At 57.3% G+C, this 19626-nt stretch overlaps 10 protein-coding genes across 10 annotated transcripts; 8 read left to right on the top strand and 2 right to left on the bottom strand.

The window, feature by feature from the left end:
- Positions 1-791: 791 nt before the first annotated feature.
- Positions 792-1279, top strand: SDRG_02573 (hypothetical protein; the record flags this gene model as incomplete). The annotated part of the gene is made up of 2 exons (XM_008608169.1): positions 792-960; positions 1011-1279. 2 exons carry the CDS (start codon positions 792-794, stop codon positions 1277-1279), a joined length of 438 nt encoding a protein of 145 aa, XP_008606391.1.
- Positions 1218-2066, bottom strand: SDRG_02572 (hypothetical protein). Its single transcript, XM_008608168.1, has 5 exons — positions 1903-2066; positions 1768-1843; positions 1606-1711; positions 1427-1555; positions 1218-1382 (listed from the first exon to the last, which is right to left on the bottom strand). The coding sequence occupies exons 1-5, from the start codon at positions 1972-1974 to the stop codon at positions 1334-1336; spliced, it is 432 nt and encodes a 143-aa protein (XP_008606390.1). The 5' UTR covers positions 1975-2066; the 3' UTR covers positions 1218-1333.
- A 443-nt stretch (positions 2067-2509) lies between these two features.
- On the top strand, positions 2510-4059 carry SDRG_02571 (hypothetical protein). Its single transcript, XM_008608167.1, has one exon. The coding sequence runs from the start codon at positions 2664-2666 to the stop codon at positions 4002-4004; it is 1341 nt and encodes a 446-aa protein (XP_008606389.1). The 5' UTR covers positions 2510-2663; the 3' UTR covers positions 4005-4059.
- A 468-nt stretch (positions 4060-4527) lies between these two features.
- Positions 4528-7205, top strand: SDRG_02570 (hypothetical protein; the record flags this gene model as incomplete). Its single annotated transcript, XM_008608166.1, has 4 exons — positions 4528-5544; positions 5600-6001; positions 6091-6248; positions 6299-7205. The coding sequence occupies exons 1-4, from the start codon at positions 4546-4548 to the stop codon at positions 7203-7205; spliced, it is 2466 nt and encodes an 821-aa protein (XP_008606388.1). The 5' UTR covers positions 4528-4545.
- Positions 7206-8505: 1300 nt separating this feature from the next.
- On the top strand, positions 8506-8706 carry SDRG_02569 (hypothetical protein; the record flags this gene model as incomplete). The annotated part of the gene is made up of 1 exon (XM_008608165.1): positions 8506-8706. The coding sequence occupies one exon, from the start codon at positions 8506-8508 to the stop codon at positions 8704-8706; it is 201 nt and encodes a 66-aa protein (XP_008606387.1).
- Positions 8707-9203: 497 nt separating this feature from the next.
- On the top strand, positions 9204-9774 carry SDRG_02568 (hypothetical protein; the record flags this gene model as incomplete). The annotated part of the gene is made up of 2 exons (XM_008608164.1): positions 9204-9260; positions 9580-9774. The coding sequence occupies 2 exons, from the start codon at positions 9204-9206 to the stop codon at positions 9772-9774; spliced, it is 252 nt and encodes an 83-aa protein (XP_008606386.1).
- Positions 9775-9941: 167 nt separating this feature from the next.
- Positions 9942-10548, top strand: SDRG_02567 (hypothetical protein; the record flags this gene model as incomplete). The annotated part of the gene is made up of 2 exons (XM_008608163.1): positions 9942-10173; positions 10244-10548. 2 exons carry the CDS (start codon positions 9942-9944, stop codon positions 10546-10548), a joined length of 537 nt encoding a protein of 178 aa, XP_008606385.1.
- A 950-nt stretch (positions 10549-11498) lies between these two features.
- On the top strand, positions 11499-14378 carry SDRG_02566 (hypothetical protein). Its single transcript, XM_008608162.1, has one exon. The coding sequence runs from the start codon at positions 11502-11504 to the stop codon at positions 14331-14333; it is 2832 nt and encodes a 943-aa protein (XP_008606384.1). The 5' UTR covers positions 11499-11501; the 3' UTR covers positions 14334-14378.
- Positions 14379-15101: 723 nt separating this feature from the next.
- On the top strand, positions 15102-16439 carry SDRG_02565 (hypothetical protein; the record flags this gene model as incomplete). The annotated part of the gene is made up of 2 exons (XM_008608161.1): positions 15102-16183; positions 16415-16439. 2 exons carry the CDS (start codon positions 15102-15104, stop codon positions 16437-16439), a joined length of 1107 nt encoding a protein of 368 aa, XP_008606383.1.
- Positions 16440-16945: 506 nt separating this feature from the next.
- SDRG_02564 (eukaryotic initiation factor 4A-III) lies at positions 16946-18409 on the bottom strand. Its single transcript, XM_008608160.1, has 3 exons — positions 17751-18409; positions 17229-17702; positions 16946-17180 (listed from the first exon to the last, which is right to left on the bottom strand). Exons 1-3 carry the CDS (start codon positions 18338-18340, stop codon positions 17036-17038), a joined length of 1209 nt encoding a protein of 402 aa, XP_008606382.1. The 5' UTR covers positions 18341-18409; the 3' UTR covers positions 16946-17035.
- Positions 18410-19626: the final 1217 nt, after the last annotated feature.

Genomic DNA, 19626 nt, shown 5'->3' with positions numbered 1-19626 from the left:
ACAAAACCTACTGTATTGTCATCAAGTGGTAAATGCATGCATCCAGTGGTAGCTTCGACCCTCTCGCGTGGACGCCCGACCGGTTCCGCCAAGGACGACCCGTAGAGATTTGCATTGCTGACGGTGGCGGCATGTAGCTCCGTGATGACAAGCTCTGCAACGGTAGCCGACGTAATTTGGTACACCAAGATCCTCCCGTTGTCACTCCAATGGTTATCTGCGCGGACACGACGCCACGTTCAAAGAGCTTGTTTACTGCGAAGGGCCATGGATCGATCGTTGTGCGGGCCAGGCAAGACACTCGACTCGTAAGCTTACTCGATGGCACTGCCACGGAGTACGAGTCGACAGCGTACTAGTAAGAGTGCAGCGTAAGCTGCTATGGCGCAAGGACGGAGTGCATAAGCTCTATCGACTCGTCGTTGTCGAGCCAGCTTGCGAATATTGTTAGCGTGAAGAGCGCCTCTGTCCGCTTTGCAATGCGACTCGTCGTACAAATTTGTCCGAGTCGTTGGGACCAGCGTTTGGGCTTTAGACGAGGCGTTGTGTGGCACAAGCCAGAGAGCGCGCTAGAGAGGTTTCGAGCGGATGTGCTGGATTTAACCTATGCGTTAAACGCTTCGTGGCATTTTCTCCTGTTGGAAACTGCCGCGTGTGGGATGTGGACCCGCCTTTAACGCGACGTTATAGTGCGTTTTATCCAATCCCAAGCGAAGGTGGCAGAAAAGGTTCGAAGCGCCGGATACCAACATTCGGCCTGATCCTCCTTGGGCAATCGACGACGACGGCCGATGAAGGACACGACCGCGGTGGAGCTGGACCTGGACACGGCCCGCGAGCGGTACCTCGCCGAGCAGGCGAAGGACTACCCAAGCGCCTTTGTCAAGTTTACGTACGCCAAGGCCCTCGCGCGCGACGCCAAGCCCGAGAACAAGCAGCGGGGCATTGGCCTCCTCCACGGTCCATCGCGTTGACGAAGCCCGCTTGGTCTTATGTGCATGATGATCTAGATCTCCTGGACGAAGACTATATGAACAAAACCGACTGCCTCTACTGCCTGGCGCTGGCGTACTATGACCTTGGCGAGTTTAGCAAATGCCGAAAGCAATGCGAAGTCCTGCTGCGGATCAACCCGACACATGAAAAGGCGCTGAGCCTGCACCAGTCAGCAAAAGACCACGTCAACCGCGACGGATGCATCGGTCTCGGCTTGGCCGCCGGCGCCGTCATGATTGCAGGTCTCGCGCTCAAGCTCTTGCTCAAGCACCGCGCCCATTAAGACGGGAACCAAGCGTAAACACGATGTTACAAGTTTTGAGGCCATAGCCACGCATTACGTGATGGTCTTTCGCACGGACGACGTGATGATGGCCGAGACCATCCTAGAGCACATGAGCGCACGCGATATGCACGCACGTTGACGTACCAGTACATGCCGTAGATGATCTGAAGCCCAAAGAAGATCGTCTTGGCGATCGCCTCGTTGCGCGACGCCTTGAGGTTCTTGAAGCGGAGGATCTCGGTCGGGTCCAAGTAGTGCTGGTTCGTCGAAAACCTAGAGGTAGCAGTGCATGAGCATACCGCTTCCATAATGGGGTGGCGTACTTCTTGCCGTGGTAGACTGCGATCGGAAGGTTGAGCAAGAGCACCCAAGGCGACCAGCCGAGAATGCAGGCAAAGAGAAGGAGACCGTGCACCGCCATCTCGGGCACTAGACACAGAGCATTCGTATGCTAGGCCAAGGAACCTCAATGACTGCTATCGTACCAACGACCTTGTTGAGGCGCTTGCAGACGTCGGCCGGGTTGAGATGGTCGAGTTCGAGCTCATCGAGCGTGACAAGCTAGATCCATGTGTATAGAGCCAACTTCGCCTTGCAAAGAGAGCGCCATCGCGCCGTACCCAGAAGCCATTGATGAAGGTGAGCCCCAGGATCATGAAGAAGGCGAGGACCGCGGAGACGACCTCGAACATGGCGGGCGGCTGACGGGCGAAGGGAGCAATTTAAAAAGGTATTCGTTTTAAACAGATGGCGTGGTCCACAGAGTCTGTTTAAAACACTGTGGTCCACTGTATTATTCACGCCGTGTGCTGGAGCGTCCAACGGTGCGCTGTGGACGCAACGATGCAGCGCGCCCCCAGAGGAGCCTTGCTTTGCCTAGTACCCCGAGCTACTACTTAGTACAATTGTTGTTGGATACAGTCGTTGCGAAGCGTCCTGCTTATCCTCAGCGCTCGGTTTAAAACGCATCCCCCTCCACATTGGGTGCGGTCCAGCATTTTTACGGATCGTATCCGGAAGCACTGTCGGTTTTTCACTTGAGAAACGGCGCAAGGTTCGTATTTCAAGGTATGTGGACAGCGCCGGTGCGCTTCTCTCCAATGTGTATACAATTACCAAGTGGAACATAAATACGGAAGATACGCTTTTTCATCATGTTGTTCAAACCAGGGAGATGGCCCATACAACTCGGCTGTGTCGCCAGCGTTTGACCAAAGAACAATAAGAGCTGCAGCACCTCCGTGCCGGCCCCTCGGACTCTAGGACCTCCGCTGCCCGACCGCCGCAGCCGTCCTCATAGCCACCCGCGCTAGCCGAATCTGCATTCCGCCAGGACTTGAACAAGCCCTCGTGTGCCATCATCTCTGCCCGCATCCACAGCATGATGCAAGTACAAGCCGTGTCACATCCGCCGACGCTCGCGCCGGCTGGGAAGAAGCCGACGATGGACGAAGTCATGGACGAGCTCCAAAGCCGCTTCCTCATGAACCTCCCCGAGTCGGAGCTCTCGTCGAGCGAGCGGCTCTTCTTCCAGATCGAGCAGTGCTACTGGTTTTACGAAGACTTTTACGCCGACCACCACGCGCATTTAACGCATCTCAAGCTCAACGACTTTGCGCGCAAGATGTTCAACCACTGCATCCTCCTCCAGCCGCTCAAGGCCCAATGCGAAAGCATGTTTCAGGACTTTAAGGCGTACCAGAGCCAGATCCCGGTCGTCGGCGGTATCCTCCTCAACCCAACCAAGACCAAGCTGATCCTTGTCCGCAACTGGAAGGGCACGTCGTGGAGCTTGCCGCGCGGCAAGGTCAACCAAGGCGAGTCGGACGTCGAGTGCGCCAAGCGCGAAGTCTTTGAAGAGTGCGGGTACGCGCCGCCCGCGATCGCGGTCACACCCAAGGATTACATTGAGTTTACGATGAACCAGCAGCGCATGCGCATGTACATCATCACGTCCGTGCCCGAAGACTTTGCCTTTGCGCCCCAGACGCGCAAGGAGATCAGCTTGATCCAGTGGTTTGAGTTTGACGACCTTCCGAAGAAGACGTGGGGCGTGCTCCCGTTCATGTCGCGCCTTCGCCGCTGGATCGCGTCTCGAAAAAACGACAAGAAGGCCAAGAAGGCCAATGGCCGCAACAATACGCCGGCAAAAGGGCGGTCGGTCTCGGCGCCGCGCAACCGCCCGGCCAAGGACAATGACGTCGACGCGCCGGCGTCCCCGCCACGCCCGTCGCCGCCCGTGCAAATTCTGCAGCGCCCGCATCCCGCCCACGTCGTCGCCGCCGCCGACAACCGGTCGTACTCGACGCCGCAGTCGCGGCCCCGAAAGGCCAACCGCGGCCACTTTGGCACCGAGAAGCAAATCCCGACGGCCAGCGACGACGTCAACGACGAGACGTTTGGCGCGCGCGACGCAAGCTTTAGCTTCAACGTCGACGAGATGTTTAGCGTCAACGAGCAGCTCACGGGCGTCAAGTTTACGTACAATGGCAACCCGCACGACTTTGGCAAGGTCACGACCAAGTACGCGCACAACGCCGGGTTCCAGCCGCCGCTGCCGCCGCCGTTGCCGCCCGGGCCGTCGCCGCCGTTGCCCCAAGGTCCGCCGCCGCCGCTCCCGGCCGCCGCACCGACAACGACCAGCGCGCCGGCCAAGCCAAAGTCGCCGCAGCTCTTTGCGCCGTTTACCTTTGACGCAAGCGACATCATGGCGGTCGTGTGAGCAAATCTGCATGTGTTGTGTGTGTATTGTGTATTGTATTTTGTGAGCTTTCCACTCACCGGTGTTTTTAAACACCACCCGTGGATGTAAGAAGGCGCTCGACTAGTATTATTATTATGGACCCTTGGTCCTCGCTACCCTAATGTACAGCACGGAGGACGCCGAGATGACGTGGCCCGTGCCGGCTAGTCTCCATTCTCCATACTGGGAAGTTGGACTGCATATACAGCCCCGTTGACAGTGCCCTTGGCAGATTCGATATCGCAAATGACGACGTCGACGGCGTTGATCGACTGCATTACGTGGTGGCTACAGCACAGCGAACCTTTGGTCATCACTGCCGGGACCGCTTGGCACGTCCATCGGAGCGCATGCATGGAGTTGAGAGAGTGCCAAGCATGGGGATGATGGACATCAAGGACTAAATGCCTCGTCTCCGTTTGTTTAGGATATTGTTTGCCTGAAACTAGCTCTAAAAAGGCAATTTGAGGTCCATTTTCGGTCATATGTGATTATTTTTGGCGCAAAAGGGCTCAAGAGGATGATGCAAGCCTACGCGGACGAAGACGTGCTGAATGACATGCCGCAGCCGAGCACATTTGCTGCGAGCGGCGCGCTGCTACACCCAGCGCCCTTTCTCGTTGCGCTTGCCGGTATGGACGAGCCGCTCTCGTGGCCGCTTGGCGCTGCGCAAGCAAAGCAGATCGCGGCCTTGTACCCCGACACGAAGATCATTCCGTCCTCCGACATTGCCATTGATCAACGCTACTTTCAACGCTACGATGAGATGCTCACGGCAGTCTACCAAGGCTCAATCCAGAGCTTGGTGTCGTCAGGCGAAGCCGACATGGTGCTGTCGCACATGGTCGTTGACGACGTCGGGGACGCCGAGAGCTTTCGCCTGCGTCCGACGGCCGACGAGGCCATTTGCGCGACGACCTTTGGCGTCCTCATCATACTGCTTCCGTCCAGGCACGAAGGCGGGGTTGTTACGTTTACGTATGGAGACGACTCGCTCGCGTTTGATGATGCGATACCGCTCATTGACACGGCGTACGCAGCAGCCTACCTCTCGACGACGATCACATCGGCGCCAATCACATCTGGACGCCGCGTCGCACTGGTGTACCGCGTGTACCTTCGTGAGGGCTCCCAGTATTTCGTGCCACCGACGCTCGATCCTACGATCGCAGCACTCAAGGTGCTCGGGACGTCGCCCTTTGAGACGCTCCAGCGGATCGGACTCGAAGTTTCGATCGAGTGTGACTCGTTTGATTCGTTCAGCATTATCGATGCGACCTTTGTGGAGGCGCTTGTCGCCACCGGATGCTTTGACGTTGGCCTCGCGGATTTGAAAATCGATGGCAGAGAATCCAAGTGCACCATTGAGACGCTTCTACCGCACCCAGCGTGCAACCTTCCAGCGGTCGTGGTCCGCAACTGCGTTGGCAAGACGATCCAAGGCTTTCTCTACACTGCACCGTCGGGTGATTCTGAAAGCACGGCCCGCGCGATTGTGTTTTGGCCCAAGCGCCACCGCGTGCCTCGTCGACGTCAGTGGTGTCTTTGAGTTTTTGGAGAACCGCCTGTCGCAGCCCGAGGACGACGCCAACGAAACTGAGCCCGACTACCTTGGCGTAGCCGACACGCGAGAGCTCGTGCTTGCAGCCATGTACGCCTTTGATCTCGAGAACGCATCGCTCACGCGGCGCCATTACAATCGACGCGCCCCATCGTTCCTTGTGTTGATGGAGCACTTCTTGATGGCGCTGAACGACGTCGAGCTCACAGCTGTCTTTCTCTCGAACCATATCACGATCCAGCCCAAGGTTCCTCTTGTCGACATCGCTCCTCTTGTGCACCATCTCTTGACCAAGCATGGCTGGGAGCCGCTCTGCGCTGCGCTGCTCCGGCTCGTCCAACGCTGGATACAGACGGAGGCAAATGATACGCTGCAGTTGCTCACGAGCCTGGCCGGCCTCAATAAGGCCAAGGCGGTATGCCCTCCATTGCAGCAGCCATTTGAGCCTCAGCTTTTCAAGCGCTGCTACCGTGCTCTTGTCGCGACACCCGATCATTGACGAAGATGCATGTGTGGGGACGAAGCCACGTCTTCATCGAGGAAGTCCTCGTACTCGAGCACTATGTCCAAGTGACAGCGCCGCAACTCCAAGGCGCCAACTACATGAGTCAACGACTGCCGCTGCCCTTTGTCACCGTTATCGACGCGTACCTCTTTCCACGGTCGTCGACGGCATTCTTGAGGCCGTCCGGATGTCTGAGCCGCCGACCAGTTACGATTACTTGTACACGTCCTACACGGATGCCGCCGTTCTCTTCTTGGCGAGCCTCACGCAGCGTCTCGATGCAGCACTCTTTGACGCGTGCGTCGCGGTGGGGGTCGTGGCCCTGTTTCGCGTCATCGCGGCGATTTACCCACAACTGGCAGACTCTGCGCCGTTGCGCCCACTCGCTCTTGCCTATGTCGACGCCGTCATCGAGACGCTCGCTCGCGACACTGCGTGGCCAGAGTGGCTGCCTCGTCCGACCGAAGAAGACAGAGATTGGATTAAAGTCGGCGCCGTGATTTTCCTGGACGTGCTCCACCTTGTAGAGCAGTTGGCACCACAAAAGAGCCGCACCGTCACCTCAGCGTGGCTGGCGGCACTGCCAACGACGCGCGACGCGCTTCACCGACATCGTTTGCCCGTGCTGGCCCGTCTCGACACTAGCAGTCCCGTTCATCGACTACTGGCGACGGCGGCCATCGATCGGTGGACACACTTGCCACCGCTCCCAGTCGTCACGCCGGACTTTGCGCTGCCACCGCCTGAAGACCTCGACCCTCAGCATTGCCACCAGTGCGGAAACGTCCACGCTTTGTACACCCAAGCGGACACGCTCACACTAAGTTGCGGTTCAGACGGCCTCTGTTCGACCCTCTCTCATATTCTCGAGGCGGACCATGCGCATGTTGCCGTCCGCAGACCTTGGACCCAAGGCGAAGGGTACAAAATTGAAAAACTTGCGATGCCCGGCCCATTAGCCGAGTGGCGTACGCACGCCCGGCAAGTCCAGATTAGAGACAGCGTGACGGCATCGATCGAGACGGTGAAGAGCCAAATGCGTGACAAAGACGACCAAGAGCAAGGCAAAGAGGAGACCGACGCGCCGTTGGCCAAGCGCGTGTGCCGGGCCTAGTGAAGCATGAAGCACATTTTCCCGTTCTTTCGTCGGCGATTGGTATTTGCAATGGTAAAGAGATGTATCTACGTGTGGACACCAGAGATAAGCGTCTCTCTGGTCGGCTGCAGTTTGCCCTTTGGGTTCTAGGGTTGGGGTCCGAGTCGCAAAAAAGAATACGATCATGGTTTGCCGTTTTCTGAGCTCACGGCCACGGACATTGGAGGTATTTCAGCACCAAGAGCGTCGTTGGATGAGTCGTATCTAGAGTACATTGGTCGCAACATGGCGTGGATCGAAAATGACCCGGTTTGTACTGTACTACATAGTACACTCGATTAAATGTTGAACATTGTTGCATTATTTAACGCGACAAAGTTCCGGTGGAAGGGGCTGGCAGGAATATATTATGGACTGCTCAAGTTTCCAAAATGCATTAGTTACGAAACTACATATAGAACCGCCGAGTGGATGACGTTCAGCGCGGATAGCATGGTGGCTTGGCCATAATCCGTCGCGACGGCGTCTCCGAGGTTGTCGTTGCTGGGCGTCTCGTCTTCGTCGACGACGTGCGAATGTCGATGTGTACCACTGACGCGCAACACCATGACGTGCCGCTCGATGACCCACTTCTCCCTGCGTTCGGGTCGCCCTGGCATAGGAAGTGCGTGAGCGCCAAAGTCGGAAACTTCGAAAAAATAGCTCTTGAAAAGAAGTTTCATCATACCCGAGTCGATGTCGACACCCGTGTGGACGTGGCCCACGAGCTCTTCGAGTACAGCATCTATGCCCTTGAGCGCTGCGCGCAAACCAGTTGCTCTTTCTCGAGGCGCGCAGTATTGGCGAGCTCGTCCTCGTTGGCGCGCGCCGTTGCATGGCCCTGCGGTCGCTTTCCTGGCGCGCCGTCTTGGTTGCTTGGTCCTCGTTGGCCGGTCGTGTTCCTCGAGGGGCTGGTAAGACTGCATAGGACGGCACTTTTGTTGCACTGTGCCTGTCTAGTCGCTCCGTAACTCAACGAATCATCGAGAGCGGTCGATGAGGTGGTCGAACCCACTCGCCGTTCGGCAACAGAATGACTACCTACGTGCGCATCAGGATCGCTCAACTCGCCATTGTCTGGTGGGATGAGGCGCTGCGCTTTTGATGACGAGCGACACGACGCAACCGTGCTTGGCAAGACGGTTCGAACCTGACTCAGAACCTGACTCAACGTTGTGTTCTGGACGAGCAAAGAGGGTTTCGAAGCTTCTCGAGACGTGGGACGCGAGCCAACGACTCTTGACGCAGACAACTCGACGCTCACTTTCAAAGAAGCACGATGCCACACGGAAACGACCACGGCGGCGGCCAGAGCAACGCGACGGGGTGGCCCAACACGACAAAGCACCACGACGGCGGGCACAAGCCCGAGCCCCACGCCCACGGCGGCGCCCACACGACGGGCAACATGAGCGGCGGCGTCGGCAAGCAAGGCAACCATTTGGGTGGCAACCAAGGCGGCAGTGGCGGCAAAAACTAGGGCTCTGTCACCCCATAATGGTCAAATTCAGGAAGGATGATGTACCATGTCCCTCCCTGACGATGCGTTTATGAACATGCAGCTAGAAGCGACCATGAGTCCTCTCTAATGTCATGTGCATTACGGTGTCTAGTGTAGTGGACGACTAGTCGTGCTGACGCGGTCGCTTCGCAGACGCATTTCAGCAACTTGGCACACGTTGAGCTGGTTTCCTCGTTGGCTCTAAGGCTTCCGACGTACAGTACAAGCCCTCGTCAACACGTACACGTGGTCCCGCACCAGCAAGCTCGGTCCATGTATATTTAAAACGTAGTCCTCGATGTCTTTAGTGCCATGCTCGGTCGCGTAGCGCGGCAATGGTGACTCGACCCGCCTTTCGCTGCGTTGTTGTAGCTGTTGGCGCCCATTTTGTTTTTTAAGAAAACCGCTTGCTATTATGGATTTGGCTGTCTAAACCAGACGGGATTGATTTCATCGATAGACTTTGCACTTTCGCAATGAACCCTGCGACGGCGGCGTACGAGGCCGCCATCGCGCACCTCGGCGATCCCGAAGTGCGTTTCGTGTGCGATCCGCAAGGATATAAACTGTTTTGTACAATCCCTTGACCCCGCAGGCGCTCTTGTACCACCCACCGATCATAAGTGACTGGCAAGCGCCCCGCCCCGTCCTCGCTTTTTGGCCCAAGCGCCACCGCGCATGGCTTGTGCACCGAACATCGTCGACATGGTTGTCTCTGAACTCACGGCGCCACGAAGTGGAAAAGGCCCCGACGAGCTTCGCGAGCTATGTCTTGCGGCTTTCTTTGTCTTCCACGGTACCAAAACTGGCACGCTTGCAATGCAGGATTCCGAACATGACCTTTGTAGACAGCGACTATCGCTCGTCACAGGCACTCGCAACAGTGGACCTCTCTCGCCGCTCCAGAAGCTCCAGCTCATTCTGGATGTGCTCGACGACTTTGATCTCACGGTCGCCTTCGTACGCGACGTGCTCACCATTACCTTTGTCGGTATTGCCGTCTGGCTCCACGATCTCTTCGTCATGCATGGCTGGGAGCTGCTCTAGCCAGCGATGTTCGGGCTCGTCCAGCGCTGGATTGTAAAATACTCGAACTTCTTCAGCTGCTCACGAACTTGGCTGGCCTCGTCAACAACGAGAAGTCGGTATGCCCACCACTCCGACAGCCTCTCCAGGTCGAGCATTTCTAGCGGTGTTATGACATCGTGCTGGCGATGCCCGGTCTTGTCCCGAATTCTTTTGGCACCGAGGAAGACTGGTATGGTCGCAACTCGGACTTTGTCAAGAACATTCTGCTGCTCGAACATTTCGTGACGACGACGGCGCCACAACTGCACAAAGCCAACTACGTCGGCCACCGCCTCCCACCGGTGCTTGTTGCTGCTGTCGATGCCTACCTCTTTGCACCGCGCCCGTCGATCATGGCCAAGCACGGCTACCGACATGGTCCGCGTGGTTGCCGTCGGTCTTGCCTCTGCGGCAGCGTGATAGCCATCGCTGCCGCTGTCATGGACAGTGATTGACTGCATTGTACGTGCCGTGACCGACCCAACACTCAACGGGCACACGGTGCTATGCATGCGAGTGAAGGTCATCCAGAGCATCCTCCACTTGGCGCTCGCGACAAACCGAGTCGACGCGGCATTTTTTGAGAAATGTGTCAAACTCTGGGACCTCAAGTTGCTGCCGGCGCTACGGACCCTCCGTACCCGGCATTGCCCCAACTTTAGCAAGGTCACCCCCTTCGTGAATGCGTGCGTACCTCCGCCGCGGGCCCACGACACTCGTCTCACCCAACTATTGGCGCTCCAGCTGGTCTAAAGACGATAGGATGTACCGCGATACTTCCGACGCGATTGGTGTACGCCTCTTGCTCGATGCGGTCGACCTTCTCCAGCGGCTTTCGCCCACGAACGGTACCCCGTTCCTTCGGGTATGACTTGTGGCGCTCCCAAGTACACTCGCTGCACCTGCCGCGATGCACGGCTCAACGGTCAAGGTGCTCTGGCGGTTGGCACGCCCGCTGATTGTGCGCTTTGAAGCGCTTCCGACACTGCCGATGTAGGTCAGCTTTGCAATGTGCGACATTGAGCTGGATCCGACGCACTGTGCGCAATGCAGCGACGTGCGCAAGTTTGTGCAGAGCCCCGACGAGGCCAAGCTAAACTCACACCAATATCGTCGGTGCGATGCGATCACTTGCATTATCAATGCTCATTCGACCCGTCTCGCCTCGCCTTCGAGCTACAATGGATCTTCCCGTACCAATTTGAAGCTGCCCCAGCCTGGCCAAGTGACGGAGTCCGCGTGGAAGGCACACGCGGTTGCCATCCAGAAAATGGCGAGCACAGCCCGATTGTGGCCAATGCCAGGGAGCAACTACGGTCGATCGCAGCTCGGACCCAACGACACGAGAAGGAGAATCAAGCACCCGCGTCGAAGCGACCCCGGCAGCATCACAAGTAATTGAACACACTCAACGCGCCGTCATTGCATATAATACCCTTGGTGGCACTCAGTGGGAACAAGACAAGCTTGCGGAGGTATATACCATACCTTGGTCCTTGTATTTGCCTGCATCTCGGAGAATCTGCAGGCGATGCATCCTCTGTGGGCTCGATGCCGGAGCAGCATATTGCAAAACAATTATGCAATAAATGCCAATTACAAATTACTCAAATACTCTTCAAGTATTCCCAAACGGCCAATTGACTGGTGCCAGCCGACCGTTTCATTGCGGCCGGCGGTATTGTTCATGCTATTTTTTGAGTGCCATGTCGAACCCAAGCACGGCCGCGTTCGAAGCTGCGTACGACCTGCTCCACGCGCCGAGCACATTTGCTGCGAGCGGCGCACTACCGCACCCAGCGCCCATCCTCTTGACGCTCGCCGGCATGGACGAGCCGCTCTCGTGGCCGCTCGGCGCTGCGCAAGCAAAGCAGATTGCGACCTTGTACCCCGACACGAAGGTCATCCCGTCCTCCGACATTGTCATTGATCAACGCTACGCGCAGCACTACGACGACATGCTCTCCACAGTGTACGACGGCTCTGTCGATGCCGTCGTGCCGTCAAGCGACGCCAAGATGGTGCTGTCGCACATGGTCGTCGACGACATCGGGGACGCCGAGAGCTTTTGTTTGCGTCCGACCGATGACGAGGCCATATGCGCTACGACCTTTGGCGTCGTCATCCTATGGCTTCCGTCTGCCCACAAAGGCGGCGCTCTCACGCTCACGTACGGTGGCCAGTCGCATACAGTTGATGACAACACGCCGCTGGTCGAGACCGCGTTCGCTGCCACATTTCTCTCGACGACGATCACATCTGAAGCGATCACGTCCGGGCGCCGCGTCGCCCTTGTCTATCGATTGTACTACATTGACGGACCGATGCACTTGGTGCCGCCGACGCTTGACGCTGCGATCGCAGCATTCAAGGCTCTCGGGCAGTCGGGCGTCGCAACGATCCAGCGCGTCGGCACGGAGCTTTTTACGTCTGACGACCGACTCTCGTTTGAGTCGCTCATGGGTCTGGACATGGCGTTTGTGGACGCTCTTGTCGCGACGGGATGCTACGACGTCGGCCTCGCCGATCTCACCGGCACGACGATCGAGACGTTTTTGCCGCATCCGTCGTGCGGCATTCCAGATGACGTTGTCCGCGACTGCCGTCGCACGACCATCGAAGGTTTCTTGTCGTTGCCGCCGCCAACTGCCCCCGAGTTTCATGGACCATCACGCGCCATTGTCTTTTGGCCCAAGCGCCACCGGTTGAACTTGGTCGGGATGGCCAAAGCCTTTTTCATTTTGGCGCAGCGGCTCACGGCACAGGACAACAAGGACGATGATGATGCGTACCTTGGTATTTCAAAGACGCGGGAGCTCGTGCTGGCGGCCATGTCCATCTTTCACGTCTCAAATCCCTTGCCCATCGAGTCGCACGCCATGCGTATCTACTTGTCGGTCGAACGACAGCAGCAACACGTCCCGCGGCACCTCAAGCGCATGCAGCGGATCTTGGTGGCCCTAAAGAACGTCGAGCTCTCCAGTCTCTTTATTTCGGACTACATCACGGTCGAGGACGTGCTTCCGTTGGTCGATATCGCACCCGTCATCCACAGTCTCTTGGCGATGCATGGCTGGGGCCCGCTGGAGACTGCCGTGCTTCGACTCGTCCAGCGCTGGATCAGGACGCATGCAGATGAAGCTCTCCATCTGCTCACGAGCTTAGCTGGCCTCGACACTGAGTCGCCCGTGTGCCCATCGCTTGGTCAGGCGCTCGACGCTGAGCTCTTCAAGCGCTGCTACCATGTCGTGCGGGCAACGCCGGGTCTGCTCACCAACAAACGTTTACAAAACCGTGGCCCAATCTTTCTCAAGGGTCTTCTCTTGCTTGAGCACTATGTGCAAACGACGGTGGCGCAACTCTACGACGCTAACTACGTACGCCTCCCGCCGGTTCTCGTCACAGCCATTGACGCCTACCTCTTTCCAGCGCTCCCGGCGGTCATGAGCTTTGATCTACCAACCCACGGCCTTGACCTACTCCAGGATATTGCTGTGGGTCTGGCGTCGGCGGCGCGCTGCCAGCCCTTGCTCCCACTGCCGGTGGCCGTGGTGGACGAGATCCTCGAGGCCGTGCGAGCGATGCCACAAGATTATGCAGCTGCTCTTCGACACCGCATCGATGTCCCTGCCGCCGTTCTTGCCTTGGCGAGTCTCACGCAGCGATTTGACGCTGGGCTATTTGCCACGTGCACGGGCATTTGGGGTCTCGGGATGCTCCCTGCCGTCGCCTCGATCACGTCGCAACTTGAAGACACGGCGCTTTTAAGCCCACTGCTTGTCGACTACGTCGATAGTGTGGCCGAGACGCTCGCGGACAACTCGGTGTGGGAAAAGGCGTGGCGCCGCCCCGTGTACGCGGCCGAGGACGACGCTGCCACCCAGATCGGCGTCTTTCTCTTCCTCGACACGGTGCTCGCGTTGAAGCTTGTGGCGCCAAACCTTACCCTTGCCTTTGCTGCGAGGTGGTTGCAAACTCTGCCGACGACGCTCGATGCCATCGACAGTCTGCTCTTGCCGGTTGTGGTGCGCCTTGACCAAGCCTCTGCAGTCTATCGGCTAGTGGCAAAGACGGTCGTCGAGCGGTTCGCTGCCGAGCCGCCGCTGCCAGACGTCACCAACTTTGAAATGCAACCACACCCAAGCCTCGACAATGAACATTGCTACCAGTGTCGTAATGCCCACGAATTTGCGCGCGAAGCCGACAAGGCGTCGCAGCCCTGTCATTGCGGTAGAAACGAGCTGTGCCCGAACCTCGTGCGCATTGGGGACGCAGACGCCGCCCGTCTCTGCTTTGTCGACACGGATCCCGCGGACAAGGATCGAATATTTCTCGAGGGTTCGGTGCGCCTTGAAAAAGTACGGCAGCCGGGTCAAGTCTCAGAGCCCGAGTGGCGCGCGCACAAAGCGAAGGTCGCGATGTTGGCGCGTGTGACGGCATTCATCGAGCAATTGAAGCACAAGCTGCGAGACGCGACACATGAAGACGAGACGAGGGAAACGGAGGTGCCGCCAGCCAAGCGCTTGAGGCTTTTGTAAGCAGTCAACGTAAAAAAAGAATTTGCGTTTGCAAATGATGTGCAATCGAGCACTCGCTATCTCGCTATGTTTTGGGCCCATTTGACTACTTGACGAGGCAAGGGAATAAAGCAAGGGAATAAAAATATATACGGGTGGGAACCTCTGGTTACATCAGCCCACGGGGATTATTTGTCTGTCTGTCCTGTCCGTTTCCATCGATCCGTACAACGGACACTTGACTATCAGTTTCACTTTCTCTCAAAACGAGGTTTCGTACCAGCCCACTCCGCAGGAACCTAGGTCAACGAGGCCGTTTTGAGACTGGTACTGGCTTGTTCTTGTCGGATGTAGCTGCAAGCGACTGCACCGTCTTCACGGCGGCAGCGATGCTGGGCATCAACGGTGACTTGGTGCGATCCAGCGCAAGCCATGCACCGACACGATCGACAGGCAAGGACCAAAGAGGAAGCTGTCGACGGCGGTGACGGGGACCGGCGGGAGGCAATGCCCGACGTTTTTGGCATCCGCGAGCTGCGAACCTGTCGCGTGAGCATAGTGATCAAGCGAGACGAGACCCCGCACGCACTGTGCGTCGTGGTTTCTTCAACCTAGTTCTTCAACGAGAGCGTGCCCTTGAGCTTCTTAAGCGTCATGCACAGTCGCTGACAGCGCTGCGTGCGATGGCGCGAGCACCCGCAACGCGGCTTTGTCAGTCGTTAGCTGCGCGACCGCGTCCTCGAACGGCGCCGTCGCAGAGGGTTCGGCCGTTGCGACGACAGCGAAGTCATGTTGACATCCATTGCAGCCAATCACGACGTGTTTATCGAATCCAGCTCTAGCTGCTACGACGTCGTGCGAGCGACGTCCGTGATTGACCTTCTCAACAAGAACTGGCCCGGCCGCGCCTCGGACTTGCTCACGCCCATGCTCTTGCTCGAACACTACGTGACGACAGCGCCGCAACGGGCCGATGCCAACTATTTGGGCCACTGCTTGCCACCGGTGCTCGTCGCTGCAGTCGACGCATATCTCTTTCCAGCGCGCCCTTCTGTTCTGTCCAAGCTAGCCGCGGACTCGAATCCACTCACGGTCGTTGCGGTCGGTCTGGCCTCGGCCGCGCTCGCCCAGCCATTACTGCCGCTGTCAGAGAGCGTTCTCGATACCATCTTTGTTGCGTTGGACCAAGTCCCAGAGCGACGGCCGCGCCACCACTCGGACGACTCGGACGACTCGGCCTATGTGCTCGCGCCGCAAAGCGTCACTGACGTCGACGTTGTCCGCAGCGTGCTCGTGTTGGCGCAAAGGGCACATCGTCTCGACGCCGCCCTCTTTGAAAAGTGCGTGGCGCGCTACGGCCTTCTGATACTGCGCGCCATCGGTCCGTTGGCGAGAAACCGAGTCGACCTCGGTGTCTTGGGTTCGCTCATCGTGGACTACATCCACCGCTCGATCCCGTCGCTGCTCGACAAAGTGGCGTGGCCCGACAGCGACGAATGGAGCGCGGAATACATTACGTGCATGGGGTGGGCCCTTTTGCTCGCGGCGGAGAGACTCCTTCACTACTTGGCGCCGGACTCGCTCACGCCATTTCTGAGCGCATGGCTGGAGGCGCTACCGACCGACATCTTTGCCACGCGCGACTTTCTCGTGCCTCTAGTTGAGCGTCTCCCGCGCACCGTCGCGGCTTTTCGACCGCTCGCGTTGGCAGTCGTAACTCGGTACGAGGCGACGCCGCCGCTGCCCTCGATTGTGGATTTTGGGATGCGCGACGTGGCGCTGGACCCGACGCATTGCGACGACTGCAAGACGGTGCGAGCGTTCTTGGACGACCCAAACATCAACGAGTCCACTTTTACCAAGAGCGGACGGTTTGCTCGAACGTTCAAGTCCTCTTTCGGAATCACGTCCTGGCCAAAACCGAATCCCGTTGGAATGACGGCTTTGTCCACTGGACCAAGATGCCCCAGCCGGGCCAAGTGTCCAAGGCCGAATGGGACGTGCACCGTGCCAAGACGAAGGCTATGGCGAGCGTCGCGGACGCAGTAATGGGCTGCAAGAAGAAGCTCTCGCGTCTCGACGAGGAGGCGACGGACGTACAGGCACAAGCGCCCCCGCCACGCATGACCGTTTTTACGATACCCCAGGACACGACTGCACACTCTATAACATGCACGGGTAGACCTGTATAAGAGCTCTTAGATTCCTTTCATGTTGAATGAAATCAAGCGAATAGGTATTCCCTTGGTCGAGTCAGTGTGACCGTTTCCGCTTCGAAGACAACGCCAAAGGGAGGCCGTACTCCCAAACACTGGCGTGTGTACTATGAGGCCAATAGGCAACTAAAACTAGCTGACTGCCGGAGCCCTGGCCACAGGCTCCTGACAGTCCCATCCTAACGGTTTCTCGGTCGGACTATCTACTGATAGATTGATACAAACATATTGCCTTGTCTCGACCTTGTGGTTCGAGAGCTGTGTGGATAGGAATACCCAGTGCTCCACCACTGTATAAGGCAACTACTGCCACAGACAGCCAACGAGATAGAGATGGACCAAGGTTGTGTACCACAAGCATACAGTGCCGAAACACAAGGCACATAGCAAAGTCGGTCGCAGTGACGACCACGGACGCGGAAAGATCAAGGACCAGCGCGTGCGAGGGCTACAAATTGTCGTAGATAGCACGTAGTATTAGTCGCGACACTGGTATCGGCGGTCTTCTTAAATGAGGTCGGCGACGTTCATCGGCATCTCGTCGATCTGCGTCGAGTAAAACTGCTCGATATCGCGGAGGATGCGAATGTCCTCGTCCTTGACAAAGTTGATGGCCACACCCTTGCGGCCAAATCGACCCGATCGGCCAATGCTACACAATAAGCCGTATCACAACTGCACACTCAAAGGAGGTGGCTACCGATGGATGTAGAGTTCGCGGTTGCTCGGGAGATCGTAACAAATGACGAGCGACACCTGCTGCACGTCGAGACCGCGGCCCCAGATGTCGGTCGTGATGAGCACGCGCGAGCCGCCCGACCGGAACTCCTGCATGATCGCGTCACGCTCCTTCTGGGGCATATCGCCGTGCATGGACGCGACCGTAAAGTTGGCTTCGCGCATCTTGGTCGTGAGCCAGTCGACCTTTCGCTTTGTGTTGCAAAAGATCACGGCCTGCGTGATCGTGAGCGTGTCGTAGAGGTCGCAGAGCGTGTCAAACTTCCACTCTTCCTTCTCGACAGCGACGAAGAACTGCTTGATGCCCTCGAGCGTCAGCTCATCGCGCTTCACGAGCACCTTGACGGGCTCGTTCATAAACTTTTTGGTCATCTCGAGCACTTCGGCCGGCATGGTCGCACTGATGAGCAGCACCTGCGTCGACGGCGGCAAGTACCTACGCACACGATGGGCCCTTTTCCAGGTTGGTGTGGTTGGGTCGTACCGGTAAATGTCGTAGATCTGTTCCTTGAAGCCCTTGTTGAGCATCTCGTCGGCTTCGTCAATGACGAGCATTTTGATGTTGCGCGTGCGCAGGTTGCGGCGGCGGATCATGTCAAAGACGCGGCCCGGCGTGCCCGAGACGACTTGGACGCCAAAGTCGAGGCGGCGAATGTCTTCGCCAATGGACTTGCCACCAATGCACGCATGGCACTGCACGTTCATGTAGTCGCCAAGGGCCAAGAGCACCTTCTGCGTCTGCTCGGCGAGCTCGCGCGTCGGGCTGAGCACGAGCGCCTGCGTCTCGTTGCTGCTGCAGTCGAGCGACTGCAGGATCGAGATCGAGAAGACTGCCGTCTTACCCGTACCCGACTGCGACTGCGCAATGAGGTCGCGGCCCTGGACGGCCGGCTTGATCGCGCGCTGCTGGATGGCCGACGGCTTCTCAAAGCCGTAGGCGTAGATGCCACGCAGCAGGTCTTCCTTGAGGCCCAGCGCCTCGAAGGTCGGGACGACGTCCAGGCCCGACGTCGTCGTGAACTCGATGTTCTTGCCCTCGATGAGGTTCTCGCCACGTCGGTCTTCACGGCCCATGCTTGGTCGTCCTTGGATTGTGTGGAAGCCTAAACTGCGCTCGAAAAAATGTCGAAGCTTCGTATCCGGACGCCACCCTACAAATGTCCCTATCTATACTACGTATCCGGCAGCCAATCCCTGGTCGCCGTACAACCTGTACGTTTTAATATTCGTACATATCGAATGTGAAAGGTTTGGCGTGGCGTGCTGCCAGCTCCGTCCTTCTACTTGCTTTGCGGTGGGTGTCCATCCGTACACTAGTATTATTGATATACTAGTACGACAAAGGACACTGAGAGGCAACGAGTACACAGGCGCTCATGCTCCTCGCTAGTACATTGTCGACTGCACTAACCTTAAGTTGGCGAGAGGCAGAGAAAGTAAGAAAGTTGTCTCTTTGGTCGAGATCATTTATTGTACTACTAGTACTATTGTAGTGAATGTGTGGTCAAATGTGCTCCTGCAGTACACATATTGTTCCTGCGCTAGCCCGTTGATGCCCGTCGTACATGCATGCAGATCCATTGCCCTAGCCCTTGTCAGAGTGACCTAACCTTCGTCAGAGAGGGTGCGGGGACCATCCTTCCGATCGACGCACTATTGTGGCTCCATTCATAGTCGGTTCATTCGTAGACTTCAATGGGACGAGCACGTGGCATCCTCGAGTGTGTGCAGCTGGGTTTGTAGTTGCTCGCTTGAGCGTCACCCGATGGCTCCCCCCGTTTGCTCTAGGTGACGAACTGCAGCTATTGACTGCCAGTGGCGCATTCATTGTCATCTCTAGTCTACGCTGCTGGTGCCAATCATGACATGTATATTCCTTATCGAGGATATATTCGTCATGGTTGTCGGGCGAGGTGGCCGAAGTGCGTTCGCAAGCAAAAACATTGTTATGGACGTGGAGCGAGCATGGTCGAAAAAGGACCGACATCTGCTTGTGTCGACTTTCTCGGTCCAGTGAACAGCACGATTTTCTCGGTCCAGTGAACAGCACGAAGAAGAAGAAGATTGATGTCCCTCCGTGCCAGCAGTTGCGGACACGGACAAGTAAACGTGAGCCATATATCGAGGTATCAAAGCGAAAACGTAGCATTTGAGCCGGATGAACGAACGGAACGCAATTTCTTTACAGCGTACGAGGCATGAATCACACAGCAAAGGATGCGACAGAGATTGACCATATCAAAAGACATATTGTATTCGTCACATATAGAGGTTAAGAGTAGCGCCGACATGAATAGCACCTAGACTTGGCGAAGATGGCGTGCACCCGTGACACCAGGCCCGTACGGCGCCGGCGTTGA

The sequence above is a fragment of the Saprolegnia diclina genome (assembly GCF_000281045.1).
Source record: "Saprolegnia diclina VS20 unplaced genomic scaffold supercont1.6, whole genome shotgun sequence".
Taxonomy (NCBI): Eukaryota; Oomycota; class Saprolegniomycetes; order Saprolegniales; family Saprolegniaceae; genus Saprolegnia; species Saprolegnia diclina.
The sequence above is the reverse complement of the archived record's forward strand: the minus strand, read 5'-3'. Positions and strand labels throughout refer to the sequence as shown.

Coding starts and splice junctions, on each gene's coding strand:
- SDRG_02572 (XM_008608168.1), bottom strand. CDS start 1,974: ATGTTCGAGGTCGTCTCCGCGGTCCTCGCCTTCTTCATGATCCTGGGG. Junction 1,844..1,902: donor CCTTCATCAATGGCTTCTGG/GTACGGCGCGAT, acceptor ACATGGATCTAG/CTTGTCACGCTCGATGAGCT. Junction 1,383..1,426: donor ATCATCTACGGCATGTACTG/GTACGTCAACGT, acceptor CATGTGCTCTAG/GATGGTCTCGGCCATCATCA.
- SDRG_02571 (XM_008608167.1), top strand. CDS start 2,664: ATGATGCAAGTACAAGCCGTGTCACATCCGCCGACGCTCGCGCCGGCT.
- SDRG_02566 (XM_008608162.1), top strand. CDS start 11,502: ATGTCGAACCCAAGCACGGCCGCGTTCGAAGCTGCGTACGACCTGCTC.
- SDRG_02564 (XM_008608160.1), bottom strand. CDS start 18,340: ATGGGCCGTGAAGACCGACGTGGCGAGAACCTCATCGAGGGCAAGAAC. Junction 17,703..17,750: donor CAGATCTACGACATTTACCG/GTACGACCCAAC, acceptor TCGTGTGCGTAG/GTACTTGCCGCCGTCGACGC. Junction 17,181..17,228: donor CGCGAACTCTACATCCATCG/GTAGCCACCTCC, acceptor CTTATTGTGTAG/CATTGGCCGATCGGGTCGAT.